Source organism: Ursus maritimus, unplaced genomic scaffold (genome assembly GCF_017311325.1).
Source record: "Ursus maritimus isolate PB19 unplaced genomic scaffold, ASM1731132v1 scaffold_12, whole genome shotgun sequence".
NCBI lineage: Eukaryota > Metazoa > Chordata > Mammalia > Carnivora > Ursidae > Ursus > Ursus maritimus.
Window position 1 is genome coordinate 67,602,950 of NW_024423564.1, and position 12,037 is coordinate 67,614,986.

Sequence of the window (12,037 nt, forward strand, 5' to 3'; positions counted from 1 at the left end):
AAGTTCCACAGTAGAATGCACATAACCCAGTCAGTTTGAGGAGGAATGTACCTAAACACAATGAGAGCTTTGCTTTACAGTCTCAGTAAGTCTCCCATTCCCTGGGTCCCTTTGCACTCTTGCTGGTGTCTTCTAATGTGAGAGTTAGTGTTTAAGAGTTTTATTGATTTCTGGAAAAGGGCCATGAGCACAATGAATAGCTGGATATGAGCCCAGTAAAGTGAGAACCTTCTCCCGAGGACAAAGATCAATTTCAGAATCACAAGACTCTCAGGGTGCTTAGACAACTATTCCACATGCACCCTCATTTTCTCCCTCCAAAGACACAGTGAACTCTGAGTAAGGAGACAAACCCAAGTGAAATAGACCTGCCTTATCTGGCTTGATGATGAGCGGTTTCATTGCTCTGGTACTGCTTTATTGCCCAAAGACAGACAAGGCCCATGGCTTACCAAACCCACGCAGTAAGCTCTCACCGGCTTCCTACGGTTCCAAGCCTGTTCCGTTTCCATTACAACTAGGTCTGGAACTCCCACTGTAAATAATGTAGCAATGAACAGTGTAACGGTGCAAAGCTAAGGCCCCTCTCTGGCTTCCCTGGGATGCAAAAATACATGTCTAGACTAAAATATACGGCTAACTCAAATGAGGTCTTCCGCTTCATAATTTTTCTATATTCCCCAGTCAGAGGCAAGTAAATCAGTCCTTACACTGTCTAGAGGAGCCCATATTCCAGATGGAGCAGAGTCTGAATATAAGAGATCATTTGGTTCAATTCCAACATGTGAAATCAATACCAACATAAAACAAATATTCCTTTCACTTTTGTTGACTCCTATTCTAACAGAGAAACTTATCAGGAGTCCCGTGAGGCAGAAAACCATCTTTGTAAGGATTGCCCCTTGGGCATAGTAGCACAACATTTACTAAAGCTCTTTTCACATGGTCCCAGATGACTGGAGCCATAACATGCTCTCAATATACCAGAACAGAGGCCATGGACCCAGGATACATACCTGCCCCCAAAATATATATGAGACCACAAGGAATGTTGGCAGGTCGAGGCAAGAAACAACTAAGTGTCAAAAACAGACTAAACACATTCTCCCATAGAAAGCATGCTCATGAACTCTGTATGCCTCAGTCCACCAAGTGAAGTAACAATGTAATATGCTGAGCCACACAAAGTGAGAAGTAGGAAAGAAATTAGGTGTCACTGGCCAATCTTTCATCCCCCTTTCTTAACCTTCAAGCACTCACCTGTGTGGCCATGGAGTGGTGAGTGTGGCCGTGGTAGTGTAGGTGAAGTGCTAGAGGTCACGATCAAACTCTTGCGGTTACCTGTTCGACAACTGCAAGGAAAACAGAAATGTCTGTTATAACAGGGCCCACCATGGGCTCAGAGAACTTAAATGGCTACTGAGGAACAAGAGTGACAACATTCCATGGGCTGAGCAGTATACTACTTTAAATTGAACTGGATCAGCAAATCCTGTCTGCCCCAGAAAGATTTCGTAATTCATACTGCTCCGCCTTATAATAACTTTTGTCACTGTCTTGACTTTTATCTTGTATTGCCACTGCACTTTTCTAATTTTTAGGTTTGCTTCCCAAGCAAACTCAAAGAGCTCCTCTAAAGGTAACAATCATAATTTAATGGTATCTAAAGAAGAATGGTCATAGTAAAATTGCTATAGAAAACAAAAAACACAAGTCATATTCTCATATCTCATAAAAATTAATGTTCTTGCCATAAAAATGAAACCATTAACTTAACCCATGAAATTTATTTTTTAAAAATTGCTTAATCAAGAATTAAGTGATACTTTCATTTCATCATAAATTTCAGAACAGGCCTGGGTTCTTTCTAAAAACTGTCTTCCTATAACATGTTAATGTCTGAGGCTTTTTCTTGTGGTTGGAGAAAACCAAATCATGATGAAAAGCTATTTCAGGGGCGCCTGGGTGGCTCAGTCGTTAAGCGTCTGCCTTCGGCTCAGGGCGTGATCCTAGAGCCCTGGGATCGAGCCCCACATCAGGCTCATCCACTGGGAGCCTGCTTCTCCCTCTCCCACTCCCCCTGCTTGTGTTCCCTCTCTCGCTGGCTGTCTCTCTCTCTCTGTCAAATAAATAAATAAAATCTTTAAAAAAAGAAAAGCTATTTCATGCTATACCTGCTAGTGAAAATGTATATAAATTTATTTGAAAGGCATCAGGGAAGCTTGCTATTTATATTCATCCAAACAAGAATTTACCAAACACCTATTTGACACCAGATAGTGTTCTAGATGCTAGGGAAGTGACAGGAAACAAGAAAAAGCATCTGTCCTCAAACTGGAGTACCGCTAAAAAGATAGAGAGGGGTGGTGAGAGGAGGTGGAATGTTCAAGAAATAGTAAAGTGGATGACAGGAGGGGAGAATGGTAGGAAAAGGAGTAGGTTATAAAGGCTCTGGGGGTAGGTCACAGCCAGACTCGGTAGGGCTGGTAGACTGTCATAAAGAACTACTGGAAATGTGACAAGAAACCACCGGAAGGACTGAGATCAATCTCAAAAACGAGATTATGATAAGAAATAATAAGAACTTTTCCCTAAGAAACCATCAGGACGAATCTAATCGTGTCTCACAGCCTTTATTACCTCAGTCACCATCGTATGTCCAAGCTTCTCTTTCGCTAATCTGACAGTCTCCCTCTGTTCTCTGATCTTCCAACAAAAAAACCTTACATTGTGCCTCCATGAACTCATTCTGTCGTCAGCAAACTCCATATATTCTCAACTTCTTTGTTCAACATTCACTTTAAATTCTAGTTCTAACAGAAACCTTGCTTAACTCCCCTCCCAATACACACACATGACACCACAGTCCTGGTGAAATCCCAACCATTTTAAACCCAGCTTTCCATCGATTTTACAATTGTACTCAGGCAGCTGAAGGGGACTAAAGAAAAACCCCAAATCATGCTGGCCAGTGTCTCTTTATATTTACGATGATAACTCTCAAGTGGGTCTCCTTAACCATACTACAGTTACCTAGGCAATGCGTGCCCACTCTCTCTCCGAGACAACTAATTCGCATCTTCTCTCCAAACCTCCAGCACTCCTTCCCCAAACCTCACCCTCATCTGCTGACTTCGCTTTTTATTCAACTGGGAGTAAAAAGAAACAACACAAAAATACTTCATATTCTGCTATACAAGTCTATTAGCCTAAATTTGTATCCATATACTCTAGTTTCCTATCTACAACAGAAGGAAAGACCATGCTCCTATCAAAGGCAACTCCTCTTTAAGAAGTCTGCACCTACCCTGTTCTCCCTCTCCTGTGCCATGAATTTCTACTTCCTACCAGATCATTCTCATCATCATAAAAACATGTTGTCATTTCTTCCATCTTACAAAAATAAAAACAAAATCTTTCCTAGACCTCCCTGACTTGTGCAGTTCTTTGCTCCCATCTTTAGGAAAGATTCCACATGGGGGTTCTGTACTTGTCATCTTCACACCTTCACTTCCTATTCTCTCTTCAGCCCACGCTAGACAGTCATCTCCATCCTGCCACTGAAACCACTGCTGTCAAAATCACCAATGACTTTGATCCTCATCTTATGTAACCTTTCAACATCATTTACAGTTTTAACTCCCTCTTTTAAAAAAATTTTTTTAATTGGGATATAATTTATAATCAATGAAATATACAGATCTTAAGTGTTCTGTTCAATGAGATAATTATATACATCCATATAACAATATCCAAAACAAAAGACAGAATAATTCTATTACCCCAGAAATTTCCCATGTGTCCCTTTCCAGTCAACCCCTTGTCTCCCAACCACTTTTTTTTTTTTTTTAAGATTTTATTTATTTATTTGACAGAGATAGAGACAGCCAGCGAGAGAGGGAACACAAGCAGGGGGAGTGGGAGAGGAAGAAGCAGGCTCATAGCGGAGGAGTCTGATGTGGGGCTCGATCCCATAACGCCGGGATCACGCCCCGAGCCAAAGGCAGACGGCTTAACCACTGTGCCACCCAGGCGCCCCCCAACCACCTTCTTCTATCATATGGTATTATTTTTGTTTTACTGGATTTCCTATAAGTAGAATTGTACACTATGTGTTTTTTTGTGTGTTTGGCTTCTTTTGTTCAATCTAATATCTGTGTAACTCTTCCTGAGACACTTTTCTTTGTTTAGTTTCTAGAACATGATGATTTCCTGGTCTTCTTCCTATCTCACTAGCTCCTCATCTTTTATTCTCATTTGCTAGTTCCTTCTCTTCCTGACCACTAAATCATTTAGTACTCTGGGGCTCAGATCTGAAATATCTTTTTTCTCTCCCTACACTCACTCCCCAAATGACTTTTTCCCTCCAGTTTCATGGTTTTAGAGAGAGAGAGCACAAGCAGGGATTTGGGGGAAAAGGGCAAGGGAGAAAGAAGAGAGAATCTTAAGCAGGCTCCATGCCCAGCATGGAGCCCAATGCGGGGCTCGATCTCACGACCCTGAGATTATGACCTGAGCCGAAATCAAGAGTCAGATGCTTAACTGACTGGGCCACCCAGGAGCCCCTCCAGTTTCATAGTTTTAAATCTCTGATGTTGACGATACCCAGCATTTTATTGCTAACACTGTGCCCTCTCCTGTGAGTGTAAGACTCATGTATTCAAGTGCCTACTTGACAGCTCCAACTGGATGTCTTAAAAGGCATCTCAAACTAACATTTCCAAAACAGAGCTCTTGAATTTCCCTCTAAAATCTGCTACTCCTCCCTAAGTTGTACTATCTCACCACCATTCATCCAGGTCCTCAGGCAAAAACCTATGAATCATTGTTCATTTTTTTTTTCTTCACACCCACATCCGAAGCAACCAGCAAGTTCTGTGGAATTATACCTTAAAAATATATCCTGAGTGCAAGCCATTCTCATTACCTCTGATACTACAACTACTCCAATTCAAGTCTACAAAAGATTTCTGAAGGCTCTTCCTTCCACTTTAGTTCTTCCTGCCCACCCCCCTGCTCCTACCTGTCTATTCTTCACCTATCGGCCACAGTAATATTTTTAAAACCATAGATGAGGGGCGCCTGGGTGGCACAGCGGTTAAGTGTCTGCCTTCGGCTCAGGGCGTGATCCTAGTGTTGTGGGATCGAGCCCCACATCAGGCTCCTCTGCTATGAGCCTGCTTCTTCCTCTCCCACTCCCCCTGCTTGTGTTCTCTCTCTCGCTGGCTGTCTCTATCTCTGTCGAATGAATAAATAAATAAAATCTTTAAAAATAATAATAATAAATAAAAAAATAAAACCATAGATGAAATCATGTGAATTCCCTTTTTAAAAACTCCAATGGCAGAGCACCTGGGTGGCTCAGGCAGTTAAGTGCCTGACTCTTGATTTCGGCTCAGGTCATGATCTCAGGGTCCTGGGATCAAGCCCTGCGTCAGACTCCATACTGAGCAGGGAGTCTGCAGGAGATTCTCTCTCCTCTCCCTCTGCCCCTCGCCTGCTCGCATGTGCGCTCTCTCTCTCTCTAAAATAAATAAATAAATCTTAAAAAAAAAAAAAAAACAACTCCAATGGCTTCCCATCACATCTGGAATATAACTCAAACTCCCTACCATGGCCATTCAAATTCACCCTACTATAAAGATTTTTTTTTTTTTTAAAGATTTTATTTATTTATTTGACAGAGAGAGACAGCCAGCGAGAGAGGGAACACAGCAGGGGGAGTGGGAGAGGAAGAAGCAGGCTCATAGCAGAGGAGCCTGATGTGGGACTCGATCCCGGCACGCCAGGATCACGCCCTGAGCCGAAGGCAGATGCTTTAACGACTGCGCTACCCAGGCGCCCCAAAGATTTTTTTTTTAAGTTAAGGATCTCAGGTAAGATTTTGTCTTTTGGGTTTTCTTAAAAAGTAACATACCTATGTTTATTCAGTCCCTTGTTCTAAGGGCAAATAAGATGCAAATATTGTCAAGAAAATAAACTCTAGGCCCTTCAGTTTTGAACATGAGAAATTTTATAAAACATACATACGAAACTATATTGACCCTCAGAGAGTTTACCCAGATCAAGGTTAATCCTGAGTCAAAAAATACGTCCGAGACTTCTATACTTCAGGTCACCCTATTCCCTCAATAATTAACACCCTCCCTCCTGGATTTACCCAATTATACCAAATTTTTAGAAAGCATGAGCTCAAATGAAGATTTGTGTGAATGCTCCTTTATTCTTCCAAGCAGGAAAATGTCTCTTTTCTTTGCACTCTTTTAGCACTTGTAGCTTGTCCTACTCAGTCTTACCATCACTGTGGTACAGTAGAAAGAGACAGGGCTTTGCAATTAGAAGATCAGAGTTTGAAACTGGCTGTTTGACCCTGAACAAGTCTCATAAATTCTCATGTTCTCGTGTTCTCAATTACAAAATGAAGATAATATAAACCTTATGTGTCATTATGGACTCCTCTCTTTCTTTTATATATCAATCCATCATAAATTTGGTTGGCCTTAACATCAACATATATCCAAATCTGATCATTTCTCACTTCTTTCACCACTACCACCTCGGATCAAACCACCATCACCTCTAATCCGAATTAAGTAAACTAGCTTCCTCATTGGTATTCCTGCTTCCACTTTCGTTCCCCTGGAATCTGTTGCAACAAAAAAGCCTTTAAAATATAATTCAGAAAAGACTTCTACTTCCAATCATGATAGAGTAACAAATAACATATTTACCCTCTTACCTTATACAATAAGCTAGACAAAAAGAAAGAAACAAACAAACAATTTTCAGACCTTGGACAAGTAGTAATTCAGGACAGTGATCGCTAAGTAAAGGGGAACAAACACCGTGAGTCCTCTAATTACCCGAGCTTATTATCTGAAAAGAATTCCCAGCAACAGTGCAGGGAGGAGGGGACCTGCACAGAGCTTGGCAGTCTCCCTGAGTTGAGAAAACTACCTAAGAAAAGGAGGTGAAAATTCTTCAGTGTACCCATAGGGTCAGGAATAGTTTGTGCTCCCGCCAGCCAGAAGGGGAAAATCTGGTTATTCGTAGGACAGCAGCAAGAAAAATATTAGTCCCAAATGCTACTCTGGTCCTACCTAACAAAGCTTAAAAGCAATCCTGAAAAGATCAAACTATTTCTAAGTAACTTAACTGTATCCCAGAACAAGGCTCAAAAATATTGAAAGGAATAAAAATGATATATCTGATAAAGGGTTAATATCCAAAATATACAAAGAAATTATAAAACTCAACACCCCAAAAACAAATAATCCAGTTTAAAAATAGGCAGAGGACAGGAATAGACATTTTTCAAAAAAAAAAAAAAAAAGACATACAGATGCCCAATAGACACATGAAAAGATGTTCAACATCACTCATCATCAGGGAAATACAAATCAAAACCACACTGAGATACCATCTCACACCTGTCAGAATGGCTAAAATCAACAACACAACAAACAACAGGTGTTGGTGAGGATGCAAAGAAAGGGGAACCCTCTTACACTGTTTGTTGTTGCATGCTAACTGGTGCAGCCCCTCTGGAAAACAGTACGGAGTTTCCTCAAGAAGTTACAAATAGAACTACCCTGTGATCCAGCAATTGCACTGTTAGGTATTTACCCAAAGGGTACAAAAACACTAATTCAAAGAGATATATGCACCCTGATGTTTACAGCAGCATCGTCAACAATAGCCAAATTATGGAAAGAGCCCAAATGTCCACTGACTGATGAATGGATAAAGAAGAGGTGGTGTATATACACAACGCAGTATTACTCAGCCTTAAAAATGAATGAAATCTTGCCATTTGTGACAATGTGGACAGAGCTAAAGAGTATTATGCTAAGCAAAGTCAGTGAGAGAAGGACAAATACCACATGATTTCACTCATATGTGGGATTTAGAAACAAAGCAAACGAACATGGGGGGGGGGAGAAAAAAAGGGAGGAAAACCAAGAAACAGACTCTAACTATAGAGTACAAACTGATGGTTACCAGAGTGGGGGTGGATGGGGGGACGGGTTAAATAAGTGATGGGGATTAAGGAGAGCGTGTGTTGTGATGAGTACCAGGTGTGTGGAAGGGTTGAATCATTAAATCCTACACCTAAAACTAATATTACACTGTATGTTAACTAACTGGAATTTAAATAAAAAAGGAATAAAAAATATTCAGCATACAATAAGGTCAAATTCACACTGTTTTGTAAGTAATAAAAAATTACTAGGTATGGAAAAAAGCAGGAAAATATGACCCATAATGAGGAGTGAAATCAATAGATGCAGAAATGATACAGATGATAGAATTAATAGAATATTAAAACTGTTATTATAACTATATTCCATATTTTCAATAAGCTATAGAAAAATATCAGCATGTGAAGGAGAGATTTATGAATATTTCTGATATTTAAAAACACAAACAGAACCTCTAGAGAATAAGGGTCTCAGATGAAAATTAAACTGGATGACATTAAGAGAGAAGAGGCACTGCAGAAGATCAGTGAACCCAGACATGGCAAGAGAAGCTATGCAAAATGAAACAGAGAAAAGCACATTTTTAAAAATGGAAAGAGCAACAGTGAGCAGTGGAACAACTTCAAGCAGCCTAGACATGTAATTAGAGTCCCTGAAAGGAAGGGAGAGACCAAAAAAATATTTGAAGAAATAATTGCTGAATAATTTCCAAATTTGATGGTAACTATAAACTCACAGATCCAAGAAACTCAATGAACCCCAAGCACAAGAAACATGAAAAATAGACCAAGTATATTATAATCAAATTACTTAGAACCAGTGATAAAATCTTAATAGCACCACACAGAAAAATTATATAACACACAGAAGAACAAAGATAACAATGACAACAGACTTCTCGTTGGAAAAAGATGCAAGCCAGAAGATAGTAAAGACACATCTTAAAATACTGAACCTCAAAATCAATACCAAGTAAAATATCTCTCAAAAAGGTAGTCAAAATAATGACTTTTTCACACATACAAAAGCTGAAATAATTCATTACCAACAGACCTGCATTAAGGCCTTCCAGCACAAGGACGTGATACCAGATAGAAATCTGAATCTACACAAAGGAAAGAAAAGCACCAGAAATGGTGAGTATGTGGGCGAATATAAATCTTGTTTTTATTTTTAAAATCACTTTAAAGGATAATTGAGTTTTAAAGGAAATATAATAATTTACTGTGGGCTTTACAAGCATATGTAGATATAAAATGTGGGACAGCCACAGCACAAAGGCTCGGAGGGAAGAATGGAAGTGCACCACTGTGAGGCTGTTACATTAAATGTGAAGTGATACAATTTACTTGCAGGTAAAACGAGTTAAAATTTTATACTATAAATACTAATGCAACTACTAAAAAAAAGGTATAGTTAATAAGCCAACAAAGGAAATAAAATGGCACCATAAAATACACTCAATCCAAAAAAAGGCAAAAAAAAGAAGGAAAAACAAGTACAGTTGGGCAAAACAGAAAACAAATAGTAAGATAATAGATTTAAGCCAATTACACCAATAATCACATAAAATATAAATGTTCTAAATACATATTTGAATTATAGTAGAGACTGTCAGATTGAACAAAATAGCAGGGCCAAACTATATGGCATTTATTATTTGTGACAGCCAAAAACTAGAAGCCACCTCAAATATTCTCTGACATGAACAGTAAATCATAATATATCCATACAGTGGATGACCATTCAGTAATAAAAAGGAATGAACTACTAAGTCACACAACGGATGAATCACAAAATAATTATACGGAAAGCAAGAAGAAGCCAGACATAAAAGAGTACATACTGAATGATTCCGTTTTTATTAAATTTAAGAAAATGCTAACTAACCTACAGTGACAGATTAGTGGTTGCCTGACCAGAGGCAGGAGAGGGATTATAAAGAGGCATGAGGAAATTTGGGGGACTTACAGATATGTTTACCTTGACTGTCGTAATGGTTTCACAGATGTATACATATACCAAAACCCATCAAATTGTATGCTTTAAACATGTACAATGTATTATGCTTCAATAATACTTCAAGGAAACTGAAAAAAAAAACTTTTTTTAATGTAAGTAGTATCAAAGTCACTCTTCTGCTTAAAATTCTCCCTGTCTCACTGAGAGTAAAAGTCAATTTTAAAAATTGTAAGAAGTCAAGCGGCCTACAAGGCTTTATGTGGTCTAGATCTCCATATCNNNNTCTTTCCCTCTTACTCTACTCCAGACACATGGGCCTCTTCTTAGAGTAGGCCAAGCATGCCACTGCCTCAGGGCCTTTACAAATGGTATTTCCTTTGCCTCTGTTTCCCCAGATAGCCTCGTGGTTTGCTCTGGCACCTCCTTGAGGTTTTTGCTCAAGTGCAGTCTTCTCAATGAAGACTGAAATTATTCTATTTAAAATGTAACTCCCTTCCCAAACTCTCTCTCTCCCTTTCCCAATGTATTTTTCTCAAGAGAACTTATTACTATCTAACATACTATATATTTTGCAATTTCATGTTGTTTGTTATCTCTCTTTACATTAGACTCTAAGCTCCATGAGGTCAGAAGCTTGTGCATGCTTTGCTTACTGCTGTATTCCTCAATTCCTAGAACACTGCCTGGCACATGCCAGGCTCTCAAAAAATATTTGTTAAATGAATGAATGGATGATTAGATTTGTTATAAGGATTAAAATAAGAGAGGATACTTGTATACCTCGCATGGGTAAGGTATACAAACCATTATGTCTAAACTCCTTGTGTATGAAAATGAAGATCTCTTGACACTGCAGGGACAGATAATTGATTCTAATTTCATTTGCCATGATCTTATTTAAAATTTAAAACAAAATCCAAAACACTAAAGATCATATTTCCAGGCCACATGCCTTTTTATGAAGGTACACATAATCTCAATTGGCAAATCTGCAACAGCTGCCAGGGGAAAAAAAGGTCAGACACTCTAGTACAGATGCCATGACTCAGCTGGGATCCGAAACAAGAACTGGCTAATTTTTCTATTTCAACAGGCTCTGGCCATTTCCCCAGGATCCTAGAAGATAAAGAACAGGTCTTAATGCCTTCATCCCAGTAAGATGAAAGTACTGGATGTGTACAGAGTCAGCCACACTAACTCTCAGCTGATGGGAGGAAACCTAGAAGCCCTCTGAGCTGATGCTCTGCTGCTTATTGCAAGAACTGGGTTAAACCAGACTGCAGTTCAATACCAACCCAGTCACTTGGTCACTTGGAGGAAGACCTGGCATTTCATTTTCCTATATGCTTCACCATAGTCATCTCAGTGGATAGTGGAAGAAACGACTAAAGCACCCTGTGCAATCTCTGTGATACTGTCGAACTGTGGCCCTATTTAGAGAAATCCCAGCTTTCAAAAATTCTTCTTTCCACCAACTAGATGGTATGCAAATCTGACCTCTACCCCACTCCCCGAAGGAGCTGCTGTAAACTCATTTAGGAGGTCTGCTTCCCAGTCTGAAGCAATACAGGGTATGGAATAAGATGCATAGTTGCAGACCCCTTACACCTCTCCAATCTCCAAATCCCATAAGTTCAGCTGCCCTGAGAAACTTCAGAACTCAGTAATTGGCTAACATGCAGCTACTTCCCTTCACAATTTAGATGAGGAAAAAACCACTTCTGGTTCATTAAGTGTGATCAGTAAAATACAGAAGAATCTGGGATCATTTAAGGTCAAGGACTTTCAGATGTTATTTCAGAGTAACAACCATGAAAATGTCCCTGTGAAGACTAAGAAGCTAGACTTCCAAATTCATTCTATGAGGTCAGCATTATAGATACCAAAACCAGGTATCTCATCTCTGATGAACACAGATGCAAAAATCCTCAACAAAATATTAGCTAATCAAATCCAACAATACATTAAAAAAAAAATCCAGCCACCACAATCAAGTGGGTTTTATTCCTGGGATACAAGGATGAGTGAATATTTGCCAATCAATCAATATCATATATCACATCAATAAGAGAAAGGACAAAAACCATATGATC

The 12,037-nt window shown here is 39.3% G+C and overlaps 1 protein-coding gene across 2 annotated transcripts in view; it reads right to left on the minus strand.

Annotated features, from left to right (window-relative positions):
* The window catches only part of MAST2 (microtubule associated serine/threonine kinase 2), a 201,301-nt gene that overhangs the window by 60,431 nt on the left and 128,833 nt on the right, over positions 1-12,037 (minus strand). For both annotated transcript variants that reach the window (XM_040627349.1, XM_040627348.1), the window contains exon 5: positions 1,261-1,352. In XM_040627349.1, the coding sequence (XP_040483283.1) occupies positions 1,261-1,352 (92 nt within the window). The remainder of the gene's footprint in view (positions 1-1,260; positions 1,353-12,037) is intronic.